Raw genomic sequence first — 18,110 nt, 5'->3', positions numbered from 1 at the left:
AACTTGCCCTGGGTCACACACCTCAGCCAGAGCAGTGATTCTAAGTCAGGCTGTCTGACTCCACGGCCCAGGCTTGTCATCACTACACTCTGTATCCTCTTCTGCTTCCCTGCAGCTTTATGTTCCCAATGCTTGGTATTACTCTTTCATTTGCCATTGTTCATCTTGGACAGAAGATATACGAAAAGACCTAGCACAAGGATTTAAGTAATCAAGAAGGCAACAGGACGACAATGGAAGCAGACAGAAACATGGTAAAGAAAGCGAGAACCTTGCCCTATGATAAAAGGCCTTTCAAGACCAAAGTCCCTGCATGTCAGTGAAGTTCAGGATAAACCCTCCTAGTCAGGAAAAGGCACAGGAAACAAATGAAGATGGGTCTCTGTGCGCCTCGCAGCCAACTCTCCCATGACCAGAAGGAAATACAGACCTCTCCTAAGAGGTATATAGAAGCTTAGAAGGGAGTTCTCTTCTAAGCTACACAAGTGGTGTCATGGATCACTGTCAGGAACAACATCACCAGAAATGATACAAGTTAAAAACTAAGGGGAAAGGCAAGGAAAAACTGTATTTCCTTCATCTGGAGATGCGAAGACTTAACATAGCTCTGGCTCCTAAATAAATCCTCTTCCACCCCTGCAAACTTCCTGGAGAAGTTCAGACAAAAGAGAGAAAGACTACTCACCCAAGAGAGGAGTGCAGCTGCCCGCGTGGCATGGAGCGTCATCTTGGTGACACTAAACAGTCACCCCAATGCACCTGGAAACCAAGAGAAGAAGAGCAGTTAATTATATCAGATATCCATGATGAAGGACAAGGGGGTAAGTGGTTCAATATTCTGGCTCTGAATACTTAAATCTCGCTTCACTCAGCACTTACCCACCAAGGCCCATGGGAATTTTTAGAAAGCTCAGAGTACACATTAAAATTACTATAAAACTTATCAAAACAGTAAAGAGTCCTGCATTTAATTCAATGTCCACAAGCTCTACACACAATTTTTCTGTTCCACAGAAAATGTAACACTCAAGGCTGTCCTCCAACCCTGTTCTTTGGGACACAGTACCCTTAAATCATGGAACAAACATGGTTTCACAGACAGACGTGGGTCTGAATGGTGATTCCATGTGACCTTGGACAAGCAGCATAACTTCTTTTAGTGACCATTTCCTCATCTGCAAAATGGGATTTGCAAACACCTCTCTCAGTTACTGTGAGACTTCAAGACAAAGCAGGTAACATAAATAGCACAGTACCTGGCACATGGTAGGTATACACTAAATAATCACTGATCTTAAACAGAAAGGTTGATTTCTGGCTCTTTCTGCAGGTACCCAAATTCTACCTAACAATAACCAAGTCCTTGAGGGAAACTTCTCCAAGTTCTGGATTTTTATATCTCCCACAGAAATGTCAAAGATACGGTTCAAATGAGGGACTGGATGATACCAGATCCAATTCTGGCAGAGATCTCATGGGACATTTAATGAAAGATTAGGTACTGGTCCTGGTATTCCTATTCCCAATTTCCCTTCCCACTGGGAATCGGCCATCTGCCTGCCAACCTGCCCAAGAGACCACAGACCTGGTGACTAAATATTCCTCAACATCTCCCAGCAGCCCCCACAATTCCTACAAATCATGGGAGCAATCAGCCCCACCCCCACCTCCTGTACTCAGTCTGTCACTATTCCATGAAGAACATGAGTGGTTAAGTCACATCATCTATAACTCTCCCCACATATTAGCATCTCCAAGGTGTGGGTTCTATGGACCCAACATTTGCTAAGCACCTTCTTCTTCTTTTTTCTTTTTTAAGATTTTATTTACTTGAGAGAGAGAAAGAGAGAGAGAGAGCATGCACACAAGCAGAGGGAGAAACAGGCTCCCCCGACTTGGGGCTCGATCCCAGGACCCAACATCACAATTTGAGCGAAGTCCCTTAATGGACTGAGCCACCTAGGTGCCCCACGTTTGCTAAGCACCGTCTGTACACAACAAGTTGGGGATAAGAAAGACACCATTCTTGTCCATAAGGTACTTACTGTCTAGTAGGGGAAAGATATACATAAATCGGATGATAATCCACTCCCCATCACTCTTAGTCCTTCCTATGTAAGTGTACTGTCTTTATCAACTAAGCAAAAAGGTTATTTTCTTAGTCCACACATATGTTCATCCTGTGCTGGAAGCTACATGGGAAATGAGAGACACTGACATGGTCCCTGCCTCTGAGGAGCTTATAGCAAGGTGAGAAGTGAAATTAAACATACATGAAGCTTTAAATAATAGAAAATAATTAAATGCTAAATATTAACTAAATGCTAATTATAATTAAGTGCTTCCTGACCCCACAAAACCCAACAAGATTCCACCTGTCTTACCAACGTCACAGTCTTGGAAATGAGCCAATTCACCTGGGCTTTGGCAAGAGCAAGGGAAGTGGTTAAGGGAGCTCTCAAGAGGGCAGAGAAGCTAAAGGACCTATGTGTTCCTCAGTCTTGGATGATTTTCACCCCGCATGCCCTATCCATAGGCACTGAATGCTTAGCTCCCTGGGGCCAGGCAAAGATGAAGAAAGATGGTCTCAACTATCGCACTGCAAAAAGACACTTCTGGTGGTTGGCTAGCCTAAAGTTAGAGGGATCATGCCTGGCCCTTGGAGTGAAGGCAGCAATGCCCAAATGCTCTACTGGGGCTTCTTTAAAAAAAAAAAAAAAAGAAAAGAAAAGAAAAGTCTGTTATGTTAGTTAATTGAATTTAAATAAATAAATAAAAAGTTTAAAAAATAAAAAACTTAAAAATTTTTAAAAAGTCTAAGCTATTCAGGAACAAGGGAAATGAGGCCCAGATCACCTCTCCTTCATCCCCACTGTTGCCTCTAGACTTGCTGCTATTCTTCTGAAGAGGTCCAAAATTTCAGTCAGAAATTTATTTATTTGTAACCGGAGGTAGCTCTTGCCCCCTCTGAGAGATTCCACAGCTGTGCTGCTAAAAATGACCTGACGTTTAACTAACCTCTTCCCTTCATCTCAGAGGCAAAACATACAACCCTTATGTCCTCCCTTGGGGAAGCCTGTCTAAAACTAGTTCCACTGCTCAGGAAAGCTGGTGTTAACGCCAAATGCCTTCTTCTACGCTCCCCAGGCACAGAAACAGGAGAAAGCCAATAATCAACACGAGGAACTCCAGAATGACCTTGTCAGTTCAAAGCCCATAAAAAAGGATCTTCCCAGACACAGGACACTGGGGTGGGAGCTGTTAGGACAGCCAGTCATTCACTTCTCTGGGTAATGAATGATTGAAGCCAGTGGCACAGCTAGTCCTTGGACTGGGACTACAGCTTTAAGCAGGCCTTGGCTTGGAACCCGAGGGCTCCCAGCCAAAGCACCATCCTCTCCACCCTCCCCCTGAAATCTGAGGCAAGCCCCACCCAGAAGACTGGGTGATGGTCATGGTGATGGAAAAACAGATCCCCACAATTGTAGCTCAGAATCATTTCACAGAAGGATCTGCTGAGATCCACTCAACTTGATCAGGGACCACCCACCCACATCCCCCAATCAATCAACAAACAAACAAAACCCAGGAATGCAAGCCTTCTCGAACCACCTTCAGAGTTCCACCAGCCCAGCCCGTTTCTTTGAAAAGAAGCGTCCCCAGAATCCCAAAGAGAGGCTTCACAGAGCTGATAAAGCGGCCTCTCTTCCCCGAGCTCAAGAAGGAACCAAGACACAGAAGCAGCTGCTTCATAATCTAAAGGCCTTGCATCATCCTCTTTACATTTTCAAAATTGATATAATATAAATTCATACATCAGAACCAATTCCCACGTTTACAATAACCCTTCTATGTTTCTAGAGAAGATATATCAGGACAAGGAAAGTGACACTCAGGAGACGAACAGCCACCTGGCCCACACCCTCTCTGGGTCTTAAAGAGTTAAAACCTAGCCATGGTTTCCTACCAGGGCTGAAGCTAATGCAAACCACCTGCACAGAGCAAGGAACAGGACCAGAGAGTCGGATTGCTAAGCTCTGGGGTCCGTTCTAGAAGTTTCAGTTCTAAGGTTAACCAAGTGATAGGCCAAGGGCCAGAGGGTCTGAGCTGTGGCAGCGCTACCCTCCTTACCCCACCCCCCAGCCTGGGTGCCAGCTCCTTGTGAGACCATCTCTCAGCCACTTACTGCCTGCCTTAACACCAGCCCTTCCTCAAGATAACACCAAAGTGACCTTTGGTCCCAGAAAGCAACAAAATTGTACTGATCACTCCACTCACGAGCCCCTGCCTCCACTGAACCATCCTTAAGTGATAGCTCCCTCTCTCAGAATTTCTGGGCCCAAAGCCCACACAAACTCCCACCTCAAACATCCTTCCCCAAGCCCCGCCCCCTCTCCACCCCATGGTTCCAAAGGCTCAGAGCTCAGAGGGAAAGGTCTGTCCTATCTGTAAGACCATGCTCAATGGCAAGATTTACCACCACTTACCCTGACAGCCTGCCTGCCTGTAGCCATAAGAATTCCATGCTCTGTACACCTTTCTAAAAGAGATATCCCACCATCGAAGCGAACCCCACATCCAAAGGGTAAACACCCTGATCTTGAGGGTGTTCCTCCTCCGCTGACTGTGGGAGGGATAGGTGAGGAGGCACCGGCAAACAAGCACCCAGACCTCACCTGGTAGGTTACCTCAGAGGGGCCCAGCAAAGGCCAAGCTATGTCGCCATAGGCTAACTCATCATAAAGAACAAAACAGGAAATATCTTGCTGGTGCATCTCTAGGCTTGGAGGAGGTAAAAGGCCCAAGGATCAGCAGCTCCAACAGAAGCCAAGTTGGAAAAAAGATAATCCTTTTCAACTCCTGGGGAGTCCTGGATAGGCTGTCTCATCTAAGTCCAAAGGGTTTCTCTGCACTCCTGAGGTCAGGGCAAACCAGCTTCCTGGATGTACTCCCTGGGCCCCCTAAAGGGATTTAGTCTGGACTCAGGCCTCCCCCTCTTCACACACACCAACACTTCTGTGTAGCCTAGAATTTGGCCCAGAGCCCTGGTGAGGAACAAGAGAAGGGCTTCAAGGGAAACCAAGATTTCCCTGGTTTCTTCAAAAGTGGCTTACTGATAGATACCCTCCCCTCGCCCCAGGGCTCTGCAGGGTCCGGATCAGGAGGATGAAGCCGACCTGGGGCCTACAGCCATATACTGCACATACACACGCAAGCACACTCCAGCAGTTCATCTGCACCTGACCCCCTACTATATTCACACACCCTGGTCCCTACCAGCTGACGAAATGAACCCTTTCATCCCCACCACTGCATACACACCCAGGCCTCACTCAGGAATGGAGAAGCTCTCTTGAGCTGTCTCTACAGCTCAATGTGCAGGCGCACGTTTTCCCCCCTCTGAACAAAAACACGCTGACATCTACGCGAGGGGGAAAGAAAGCAACCCTTTGCTCTCAAAGGCGCCAACTCCCGGATGTTGGCAAGCTCTGCTCCCAGCGCCTGTTTCTGAGTGTTTACTTGTGCTCCCTCTCCTCTCCCTCCCCTTTAAGGATGGCGCAGGAAAGGGAGGTGGGGGGGGAGACTCCACCGCACCCCCTCGTCCATGTTTGAACAAAAACCCAGAGAAAGAGGGAGGGAGAAAAAGTCTCAGTGCAGGAGGGGCCTTACCAGACTCCTAAAGCCAAACGTATCTACAGGTTTTAATCCGCCATTAGCATTTAAATCTTGAAAGGAGAGGAGAAAGGGGGGGCTAGTGGAAAGTAACCCCACACACAAAAGAAAAGTTGTTGGTTTTCTTCTCAGTCAGCCTGGCAGGAGCGATCTTCCTGGCTGACAGCCAGAAGTGCGTCACAGCCAGGAGTCTGCTTTCTTTAAAGGCACAGCAAGCTTCCGTGATCAGGGAGCGCAGCGAAAGCAGAGAACTCTCGGCAAGGGGGGAGGGGCGGCAGTCGGGGGCAAGGAGGGAGGGGCGCCCTGGAGAGGAGGGGCTGGGAAGGCTAGGCCCACGAACAAGAGAATAGGACGCACTAGGGGGAGGGGGGGGAGCGCGGGAGCCAGTAGACAAAAAAATCGTGAACCGCAACAGTGGCAAGAGCCAAGGCAAACTGTGGCATAAATACACAAAACACATCGCACAGTGGCCGGCCTGACCAACCTGGTATCACCCGGACACTCCCCCTTCGCTCTCTTAACACAGCAGTGACAGCCCGTCCATCCCTCTGGCCAGCAACGGACTGCCCTGGTGATTAGATCAGCCCCTGCCTGGCGGCGCGCAGGACAGGGAGGAAGAGCCGGGAACGGAGGCTTTGGAGGGTGAGCAGGACACAGGCCCTTTCACGCGGGGCAGCTTCCTGCCGGCTCCAGGGCGGGGCGGCTGTGTCTTTAAGCACACACTTGCCGCTCACACACAAAGCGCCGGCCTCCTTTCGCGGCGCCGCCTGCCCTGGGACAAGGCCACCCCCCCAAGCCCATTCCCTGAGGGAATCTCTCCAGCCCGTACCTTCTGCGTGGCAAGGCCAGGACGCCGCGCTGGGCCCGCTCCTCCCCCTCGGCCACCCAAACAAGCAGCCCAGGCAGACTGTGGCCTTGGAGCGCAGGCCTGCGCTGTCCTGTCCGGGTGGCTGCGTGCTATTGTCGACTCTGGAATGGCCGCCAAAATCCCAGCTGTGCTGCCAGAACCTAATCCCCTGTTCCGCTGAGCATTTGTGGGGAGGGGCCGAGGGGCCAAGGCACGGGACCTAGTACGGCAGGCACTGGCTGGAGCCCCTTCACAGACACAGGCACTGGGACCCATGGGCAGAGCCTACAGCCTCTGCCTCTCCTCCATGGCCGAAAAGAAAAGATGTCGGACTCTTAGAAAACAAAACCACAGCGTTTCCACCCACTGAACAGTGACTCTCACCAGGACGGGGAGAGAAACCCACCAGTCATCAGGACCCACCCTCCACCCTCCTCTAACTTTTACTTACACCACCAATATTTACTAAGCACCTACTATGTGCAAGGCACTGCTATAGGACATTGAAGGGAGTATACAAAGATGAATTAAACCCAGTCTCTACACTGAGCTAGGTTATAATTACACAGGAGATAAGAAATGTGCCTTGAAAATTATATTTCAAGACAGTATGTGCTAACTCCCACAAAAGGATATAAAAATTCCAACTACTTGAGAGTAGGTAAAAAGACTAAGAAAATGGAGTGATATTTGAATGTGGATCTTAAAACATGTAGGTAACATTTCCCCAGACAGAAATAGAAGAGTGGGGAAGAAGGGAAAGCAGAGAAGACTGTGGAAGTAGTCTGGGAACAGAATTTTAAGTTGTGAGGTGGGGTCAGAGTTGGAGAATCCTGAACTTGAAACCAAGAAATCAAATAAAGATTTGAATGTTTACTTCGTTGTTTGTTTTTAACACAGAGATGTGGTACAGTGAGAACCATACTTTCAGAAATTATTCTAATATATAAAAGAAGGAGACTAACAGCAGGGAGGCAGGTCAGCAGGCTGCCACAACAGAAGACAGGTAATGAGGACATGAAAGGGGAAAATGAGAGAGAATGGAAAGAGGAACAAGACGCTGTGGAGACAGGATAAAGATGAGGGAATGGCTGAAAGCAAGGGGAGAAATTGTAAAGGACAGGAAAGTGTGGAGGATGGTTGGGCAGACAGGCCATATATAGAAGTGAGGAGATGATACAGATTATGTTAGAATAAGAGAGAAAACAAGGTATAAAAAATAGCAGCTATTGCTTACTGAGTGCATACTATGTGCCATGCACACCCTGTTCTGCTGACCTAATATGTATTAACTCATTAATCTGAAAAACTCCCTTGGTGAAGCAGGTACTGTTACCACTCAACTCTACAGAGGAGGAAACTGAGCCACAAAAATGAAATAATTTGCCCAAGATCACACAACTAGTGAGTGGCAGAATTCTATACCACTTGCTGCTGTGTGACCCTGGCAGGGTATTCCTATTTGGAATACCTCAGTATTCCTATTTGTAAAGCAGAAATAAAGATATCTATTTTATAAGGTTATAATGAGGATTAATCCCATAACATCTATAAGGGGCCCAACACACTGACTAGCACATAAGGCACAAGGTGGTTGCTTAACAAAGGTTAATTCCTATTCTGGGCATTCTGGCACCTAGTCACCAAGGTATCCAAGCAAAAGCTGGCTGTCTGTCAAGGAAGCTAGCAGGGGTGCTACTGCCTGGAGTGGGAGCTTGGATCCTCAGGATGCTTGCTTTCCTTCTATCAGTCTGCCTCTCTGAATTTCACTTTAAGGTCCAGTTCAAATTTCAACTCCTCAAATAAATATTCCTTCACAGGTATCAGTGGTTATCTAAGGGAGGAGTTAGACTGTGGCGGAGTTCCTCCACTATATGTTTCTTTTATATTGGAATTTATTCTAAATAAACATGTATTACATTGGTAATCAGAAAAATGTGTCTACATTCTACATTCGGCACTTGTGCTGCCTTAACTATGTAAGCATGGAAGTCTTGCCTCACATCTAGAATGTAAATGTCAAGGGCATAACCAGTTCTATCTCTCTATGATCTCCCATAGTATCTAGCACATTAGGGCTCCTCGACTCTTGTTTCACTGAAATACATCTGGATAGCAGGTTTCCAAATTTAACCCTCTGAGCACCAGAGAATTACTGGAGTGAGTGGTGGGGGTCAGACCAAGGTCCATTGCTGCAGAGACCCCCATCACCCTGTTTCTTCTCCCAGGCCCTTAGCTTTCCCCCAGTATCACTTGCAGTCTGTGGTTAGCAACTGCTATTGGTAGAAAGGAAAGTTCTTTATTCAAAGAAGGACCAGGAAAGCCAAGCCAAAGCAAAAAACAAAGCTTTTACAGAAGAGCAAAGTGGCAAACATAATTTAATGACTGGCACCATCAACACTCCAGGAAATGTATGAGGTGAAAATAGGAGGCAGGCCTGCTAAAACTGTCCTGGCTGCATCTGGCACCGGCAGCCCTGAAGCTCCCCAGCACATGAAAGATACACATACTATGTCTCAAAAGAATACAAGAGATTCCCACCCCCCTCCTAGGCTCTAAACTCCAGGCAACAGCTTCCGGCTGTGCAGCCTCAAAGGGCTGAACTCTCTCTCCTCTGGAACCTCGCAGCCCAAACTGCCAAGCTCCTGGGCCTGCTCTTCAGGACAGCCCAAGGAGCCGGGCCAGTTTCTCCAGCCTCTCCCTCCCCCACAACAGTGCCACCACTTGCTTCCAGTGGCAGCTCAGAACTTCCCCAGCCTCCTCCCAGCCTAGCTAGGCAACAGGCAGGCCACATGGCTCCTGCCTCATTCCACAGCCCCTGTTCAGTGTCCCCAAAAGACCAAGATAGGTAAAACCATTTTTAAAAGAAAGGAGAGAGGAAGGAAGGAAAACAATAAATGACTAACACAAGATTGAAGATAGCATTCGGATAGGGGTCGGAAGGGGTTCGTGATGTGTGTGGAGCACACAGGGTATTTTCCAAAGGTCTGGTGGTATTACATCTCCTGTGCATGGGTGTTTAACTATTTTTGTTTAAAATGTAAACGTTACTGCTTTTACTGAGTATTACCTTTAAAAAATAATAATGTGTATTACCATTTTAAAAAGTATAAAGGAAAAACTGAGAGAGAGTAATTTCCACTGAGATGGCCCAGGGTAGGGTGGTTCAAACACAAAGAATTCACCTGGCCTTCAAGGCCCTCCAGGACCCAGCCTCAGTTTTACCTTCTAGAGTTATTTATGCTCTTACCCAAACCCTCCACACTGCCAGACTGGTCTTCTCAGTGTCTTCTGAAGTCCTCTGAACCTCCTGGAAGGGAAGCTTTCACTGTAGGAAGCTATAGGCCCAATGAGAGCCTCTCAGTCCCTACAGGCCCTCTCCCTAGGAAAGCGGGCAGGGAAAAATGCTCTTATAGATCCCCTGCCCTATGCCTTCTAGTCTTTCCTCTGCCACCTGATGTCCTAGCATCACAAATACCTACAGACTATCGTTGCTGTTACTGTTGTAATTAGTAGCTAACATTTAATGAGCATTTAGTATGCACCAGGCACTGTGCTAAACACTTCCCTGCTTTATTTTGCTTAATCCTCACAATAACCCAGTGACACAATAACAAATACTATGATTATCTATCTCTATTTTACAGAAAAGGAAACCAAGAAAGATTAAATAACTTGCCTAAGGCTACACAGCTAGTAAGTGTTGGAGCCAAAATTGGAGTCCAGCTGGGTCTCTCCTCTCAACTACATAGGTTTTATTTCTATCCTAAAGATGAGAAAATCTGAGTCTCAGGAATTAAGTGACTTAGCCACATAGGTAGTGACTTGTCTATGTGGTCGCTACATTATTCTCTACTGCTCTTAAATAAACCATCAAATGAATAAATAAAAGCTAGCACATTCTCAGTGGCTCAAAGAAACCCTGTACCTCTATACCTCCTCATCAGAATCAACTTTTTAATTAAAACAATCAAACAGTTCTAATTTTAAAAGTAACCACTAAAGAATTTTTTTCCTAAGATGCAACAGCTCTAGAAACATTAAAGGACCAAAACTCCTCTGAAGACGTAAGCAAAGAAGAATTATCTACTGGAAGGGATGGAGGAAACCCCACTGGCTGGAGGGAAAGACTGCTGTTTCAGAACCCTGACCTCCAGCTTATTTACCAGGTCTCATTCTCCCTCTCCAGAGGGTAGTGCTGAGTAATGAGGCAGTGTTGGTAAGCCTGCAGCTTCCTGGGGAGAAAAGCAGAGGGCAAATCAAAACCCAGAGAGGATTCATTATAACATCCAAGAGGCCACGTTCAGTTCTCCCTCAAGAAGGTCTTTCTACAAAACACCTAAGAACCTGTTCACCCTGTTTCATTGTCACAGGGGAATAAACGGATCTGTCCCTACAGGCAGTGTATCTAGCACAATGTTTGCGCACAAACACAGCACTGATGATGAGAAAAGTAAAAGAAACTGAAGGAGGAACAGTTTCAATGTAAAGATTTGCAATTACTCCTAGAGACAGCCACACCAATGGTAAAAAACAAACAAACATCCTAGATTTGGTGTTGGAAGCCCCTGGAGCTACGTTCTGAATCTATCACCTACTAAATTTATGGCTTTAGGCAAGTCACTTGCCCTAGCTTGGGTCTCAGTAAAAGAAGGGTATTGGTATTGGATAGATCATATCTAAAGCACCTTCAAAAATTTCCTATGATTCTTTCTCCAGGATACCATTCTCAACAACAACAACAATCTTTGCCATAGAACTAATCTCCACAGAATCTGGTCAAAACTTCACCAGTTAGGGCTTCCTCCCTTCCAGGGGAAAAAAAAAGCAAATCTCCTAGAAACAAGCACTTTGATACCCTACTGGGTCCCATCCCCAAAGCAAGGCACATGTGGATGCTTCATTTATCCTGATGATAGGAGGTGGTCCTTGGAAACTGGTAGTACAAACTTTGCATAGGGCACAATGAAAGGTAATTGAAATTATACTCAAGGCATTTACAAGGTTTCATAAATAAAAGCCACAGAGAAGAGTGCAATTTATAATTACATTGGACTTACAAGCCTAAATAAAAATTTTAAAAAATGAAAAAAAAAAAAAAAGAGAGAGAGAGAGAGAGAGCCTAAATAAAAGCAGCTTTCTAGACCTGGTCAACAAATCACAGAATCTCAAAGTTGAAAGAAACTTTAACGGTCATCTAGTCATCCACCCTACATTCATGCTGGAACATATATGACAACTAGGCTGAAGATTTGCTATCTCCTGTCTGAGATGGAAATTTTACAATTTATTTGTATGTCTGAGCAAGGTCTGCTGATTTGAGACAACTTGGGATTTCAGAACATAAATTTTAGAGAATAAAGATTCTGCCCAGGATCTGGTTTGTTTCAAATAGGCTTTTAAGTAGCTAAAAAACTCAGATGACTCTCTCTTCTCTCCTCCTCTCTCACCTTCCCATCTCTCCTTCTCCCCCTACCGTTTTTTTTTTTTAAATTTATATTAGCTATCATTCTTTCCTCTAGCAATTGCTATAGGTACAGAACTGACTTTTTTTTTTTTTAAGATTTTATTTATTTATTTGACAGAGAGAGACTGCCAGTGAGAGAGGGAACACAAGCAAGGGGAGTGGGAGAGGAAGAAACAGGCTCCTAGCGGAGGAGCCTGATGTGGGACTCGATCCCAGAACGCTGGGATCACGCCCTGAGCCAAAGGCAGACACCTAATGACTGCGCCACCTAGGCGCCCCCCTACCCCCTCTGTTTTATCTTCTGTCTCTACCTCCTACACAGCACTGAATCCCCTGCCTTTCTGGTTCCAAATCCACTTCTCCTATCACACTGCAATGCCTTTAACTTCAAAAAGAAATGAACAAACACAAATATTAGTAAGGGCTGGATTTCTAGATAGGATGCTAGACTGCCTCAAAAACCAAACTTGTTAACATGCTACTAACAAAATAAATAGGAATGTATCTAATGTGGCCATGATTAAAAAAACAAAAAACAGGGGCGCCTGGGTGGCATGGCGGTTAAGCGTCTGCCTTCGGCTCAGGGCGTGATCCCGGCGTTATGGGATCGAGCCCCACATCAGGCTCCTCCGATATGAGCCTGCTTCTTCCTCTCCCACTCCACCTGCTTGTGTTCCCTCTTTCGCTGTCTGTCTCTATCTCTGTCAAATAAATAAATAAAATCTTTTAAAAAAACAAAAAAAAAACCAAAAAAAACCAAAAAACCAAAACCAGACAACAACAGACCTAACATTTTAACAGACTCCAAGAATTTAAGGAAGGCTATTTCTCACATCTCAATTAATCCCTCCTAAAGAACCCTAAGAGGCAAGCACGTTCATGAAGAGTTCCTCACAAGCAATTTTCCTAAAACTGAAATTTCCTTCCCTTTAGGACTAAATCTTTAAAAAACCAAAACACTATTTGCAACACAGATTCCTCAAAATATATAAGATGGGTTACTCCTTACTTGGAATTAATGAAACTCAACCAGGGACATTCAACCATAAACATGAAATAAACATCTATAGATACTATTTGGAGACTCAAACCTGAACTAGACAGGCTTACAATCCTGTGGAGAAAGAAACATACCTATAACTCACCTTAATACAAGGCCAAGAACACAGACTTGGGCAGTGCTAAAAGGAAGGTGAGAGAACACTGGGAAGTCTAGTGGAAACGAACAGTGACTTGTAGGAAGCACACCAGAAAGGCAGTGTCCTGAGCAGGAGAATGGCTTACTCGTGTGTGCTTTTTTCCAAAAGATGAATCTGCCACAACGTTGAGTCCAAAGGCAGAATAGAGTGAGGTGGCACGTGCAGTGGTAGTAGGACTGAGGAAGAACGGTGTTACCTGAAAGGCATCGTGGAGGCTGACCCAAAGTTCTTAGGAACGGGGTGGGGGAAGGAATGGGGTGTGGGATGGAAAAGACCTAGGATTCCTGCCTCGCTGAAAAGATTTCAGACCAGGAACACAGAAGTTACTGTTTTAGAGGACATGTGAGGGTCTGATTAACTCAGGATGAATGCTTACGAAAGCTTTACCAAGGAATAACATTTAAGCTGAGTACTTAAAGTGTGAGTAGGATGAGTAGGGTTTCACCAAAAGAGAAGTAAAAAAGAGCATTCTAGGCAGAGAGAACAGCATATGCAAAGACAGAGTTTATTACATTTGAGCACTGGCATGCAGTTTTAGGAAGGTGTAGCAGATGATGAGGATAAGTAGTACTAAATTGTGAGGCACTTACATCATACTACGGAATTCAGATTTTATCCTGTAGGTGATAGGAAACAATCAAGGTTTCTAAAGGGAAGGGAGTAAAGGGGAGGAACACAGATCAGATCTATGTTCCACTCTGTATGACGTACAAGCTAGAATGGTAAGAAACAAGAGGAAGGCAACATAGCACAAGGACTAAGAGCATGGGGTCTGCAGTTAGACTGCCCAATTAAAATCCTGGCTCTATAGCTTACTAGCTGTGCAACCTTGGGCAGGTTATTTAACCTCTGTGTCCCCAGCTGCCCCATCTATAAAACGTGAATAGTACTAGTACTTTCTCAGAGGGTCGTTGTAAAGATTTAACAAGACAGTATGTGTAGGGGCGCCTGGGTGGCGCAGTCATTAAGCGTCTGCCTTTGGCTCAGGGCGTGATCCTGGCATTCTGGGATCAAGCCCCACATCAAGGCTTCTCCACTAGGAGCCTGCTTCTTCCTCTCCCACTCCCCCTTTGTGTTCCCTCTCTCACTGGCTGTCTCTCTGTCAAATAAATAAATAAAATCTTAAAAAAAAAAAAACAGTATGTGTAAAGTGTTTAGCACAATACCTAGCACAGAGAATAAATGCTAGCTGCTGTTAGAGGCTGAAAGTTCATTGGTAGAAGGTTATATCCACATGTAGTTTAGTGCTGTCTATGCTCTTCCTTCTACCCCAAACTTTTTCCTACCTCTTCATCTAGTTAATTCTAACTTATCCTTCATATCTCAGCTCAACAATTGTTACTTCTTCATGTAAACTCTCCTTAACCACCTAGTTCCTAGTTCCATACTAGGTCAAGTTCCTACTATGCATACCCCCAGAGTCCTTTCCTTCACAGCTCTCATCATTTCTAATTACGCCTTTCTGTATTTCATTAATTTTTCTCCTAGTATCACATGTTCCACAAAATCACAGATTGTGTGTTCACCATTGAATTCTTAGAACTTAGCACAATGCCTGGCGCATAGAAGGTGCTTGATAAACACTTTTTAAATGAATGAAAGGTTTCAAATTATATTTTAAAAGTGAACCCTCTTCAGACTCAATCTTCATATAGAACCCAAGATACAGATAAAAGCAGATGGTTTGAAGTAAAGGATGTTTGGAGCCCTCCCCCCCCCACCCCCTGCTTCTACCTGATTCCTGAGTCTGTCCTATAATTCTTTTTTTTTTTAATTTTTTTTTTTGTTCTGTAATTCTATTAAGCTTTGCAGAATGCAGTGCAAAACCATTACTTGTTCCAAGCTAGTAGGGATGTATGTCTGAAATAAAGCAGCAATTTAAAAAGAGGAAGCAATAGTTTGAGAATTACTTAGGACAGGCCCTGATAATCAATTGTAAGTGAAGAATAAGAATAGGAAAATTCTAGACGCACATCTAATTTCCTAGCTCCAATGAATAATTAGATGATCATGTGTGCCAAAAACAAACAAAAAGAATGTAAAAGTAATAACTTCATTCATTGAGCACTAGAACCAACCCTATCAGGCAAGTGCTGTTAATACCCTCTTTCATAGAAGTTTCAAATGTTGAGCAACCTGTCCAAAATCATGAGGCTGATAAGTAGCAGAATTAAGATTCAAACCCAGGTCTGTCTCACTCCAAAGTTCATAATCTAAACCATCATGCCATAAAGGCAGGTGGTTTAAAAGTTTGGTTTTAGACATGAGGTGTCTATCGGACATACAACCAGAAAAACCCAATAGCTGGTGAAAAATATGATTTGGGGCTAGATATACAGATTTGGGTCACTTTTGGGACAGCGTGACTATGATCAGAAGAGGGTCTATGGTAGGATCATGCTTACTTAGTAGGCCTACATCTGCTATTGAAATTTATTAATCTGCCAAAGCCTCTGTCTTGTGCAGCTCCAGGGGCACCCATGTTGAGTGAACGGACTCTGAGTGAAATTCCAAATCTCTGGAGATTCCTTTTAGGATCTTTATATTATTTCCATTTGGGGAAAATTTAACAGAAAGACAGTGACCACACCAATGTCAATTTAAAAGGAAGGTGGTTAAGAGAATGGATTTGGGGATCAAATGTCTTCATTTTCTCTCCTTACGTCAAGTTCACATCATCTCATGCTTGGGATTCTACCTCCCTCACTAAAAACGCCTAGCTTTTGTGTATGGCTTTTTACCACTGACAGTGTTTCCCATCTTTAAAGTATTTCACATGATCCTCACAACAGACATTGTTTTCATTTTATCAAAGAGGAATGAAGTTCAGAAAAGTACTTTGCCTAAGGTCACACAACTACAAAACAATGGGACCACAATGCAACTCTGATCTTCTGGCTCCAAATGTGAAGCACTTTCCAGCAGATTCACCCCAAGATAACCATGAGCCACCCACCCACCTAGGAACCAAAAGAGTCACCACCACTATGTACACTTCCGCTGTATTTAAAAAGAAAACAGCAGGGGGATAATGACTGGAAAGGGCTAATGGGATGCTGATAATGTTCTGTTTCTGAAACAGCACTAATGACACACGTGTGTTCACTTTGTGACAAGTCATGAGCTATGTTACGCATTTTTCTGTATGTATGTTATACTTAAAAAGCAAACACTAGGCAAAATTAAGATAAACTAATCAAAATTCGGGAGCCAAGCTGGATGTCTCGGGGCTACATATATATTTACTTGACTTCTCGAGCAGCAGGTACCTAATGGGCACCTACCAGTTAAGTAAGGATGCACAAAATCCTTGCACACACAAATAATATATCCACCCACTTGTCCCTATCCATAATGTCCAAGTGATGTGAGTGAATCTGACAGGATCAGGAGCAAGGGAAGTCCAGGAAGGGGACAAGATTATAGTAAATGAAGAAAAAAATTGACATCTGGAAAGTGCAGCTATCCTATACTAGCAATACAATAGCAAGAAATCTCAATTTCAGAGACAATTAAACTGTGAAAAAATAGCCAATGACAATTGAAAGCTGCCACCAATTATAAATGCATCCTAATTTCAGAGTGTTAAAATGTAAAAACAACAACAGTAACAAAGCATTTAAAAATAAATAAAATACAATGTTCTAATCTCAAAAGGTAGTTCAATTGTGGGATCATAGATCCTAGAATGTTAGGGCTGGAAAGGACCTTGGAGATCCCTGTCTATGGTACAAGCTCTTCATTTTAGAGATGGAGAGAGTGGGGCTCTGTTTAACAGTCGTTAAGTGACCTTATTAAATTGAAGCTCACACACCAGAAAGCTGAGAACTACAAAGTTGGTTCCCTGACTCCTGGGACTCTTTCCACTACCCAGATACCGCCCCCCCCAACCCCGCCAATCTAGGAGAAGATTTACATGTTAACTCTATTTTTTACTTTCGTAATTCTCTGCTTCATTAACTCACTAAAAAAATTAAAAGCACCTCTTAAAAATCAGTTAAGATGAAAAAATAGGAGACTTCATCTCTTGCTTGAACAAGTTTATTTTCCTTGTTCTCTAAAACCAATGAAGCAATACAAAGTTAGATTTAAAAAACCAAATTTGTAATCTCTCAGCCCCTTTTCGTTTCCCTCTGGGCCCTCTCACAAGATAAGATATGTTAACAGATATTCATGCCCCCAAAAACATAACTACAAAAATATTTTTGTATTTAAGAGGATTTTTTATTATTCTCCATTTTAAAAAAAGCTAGGTTTACACTTCAACATTGCTCTGCAACTTGTTTTCTCACTTAATAATTTATCATGAACATCCCCCCAAGTGTCAGTAAATAAAATTTTAACTCATTCTCTTAAAAAGCTGTATAACAGTCCACATAAATATAACATAATGTGTTCACCTATTTTCCTACTGATGGACAAGGCTATTTTCAATCCGTTACCATTTCAAACAATGCCATAATGCATATCCTTGTGCATATTTTTTTTAATGAAAGAAAAAAATTTCTATACACACACTTTCTAGTCATCCAATGTTTTGATTGCTTCCTTTCTTGTCATCATCCCTGCCTTACTTGCTCATAGAATTTTCCTCAGGGCCCAGTGTGGTAAAGGAGGGCAAAGCAACTTGGAGAATGTCAAGACATGACATGTGATACTTGCTGTTGGTAAATCAGAAATGGCCTATCTTGGCTGCCTCTCCCAGCCACCTGCGTATACCACCCCCCCCACCCCAACCCAATACATGTGCTCCTTGTTCTGGTCTCAGCAGCTGCTTCCCACTCAACTGATGTGGGCAGAGCTGGCTTGTGGAATTAATCCTACTTTGTCACACTCCCTGGCAAGTGCAGATAGGCCCACCAGCTATCCAAACAAGTGGGAAGGAGAAAGAATACATTATCACTATGAAATATTATAATACAGA

At 44.1% G+C, this 18,110-nt stretch overlaps 1 protein-coding gene across 9 annotated transcripts in view; it reads right to left on the bottom strand.

The window, feature by feature from the left end:
* The window catches only part of NUMA1 (nuclear mitotic apparatus protein 1), a 66,306-nt gene that overhangs the window by 32,203 nt on the left and 15,993 nt on the right, over positions 1–18,110 (bottom strand). For 3 of the 9 annotated variants that reach the window (XM_034666409.1, XM_034666408.1, XM_034666411.1), the window contains exon 2: positions 686–759. In XM_034666409.1, the coding sequence (XP_034522300.1) occupies positions 686–727 (42 nt within the window). In that variant the 5' untranslated portion in view covers positions 728–759. Of the gene's footprint in view, positions 1–685; positions 760–5,322; positions 5,450–5,670; positions 5,860–6,157; positions 6,373–6,502; positions 6,829–18,110 lie in introns of those variants that run through there. The other 6 variants (XM_034666414.1, XM_034666415.1, XM_034666410.1 and 3 more) reach the window with 5 other exon arrangements.

This window comes from Ailuropoda melanoleuca, chromosome 8, assembly GCF_002007445.2.
Source record: "Ailuropoda melanoleuca isolate Jingjing chromosome 8, ASM200744v2, whole genome shotgun sequence".
Classification (NCBI taxonomy): Eukaryota; Metazoa; Chordata; class Mammalia; order Carnivora; family Ursidae; genus Ailuropoda; species Ailuropoda melanoleuca.
This window is presented reverse-complemented; position numbering and strand designations above follow the sequence as displayed.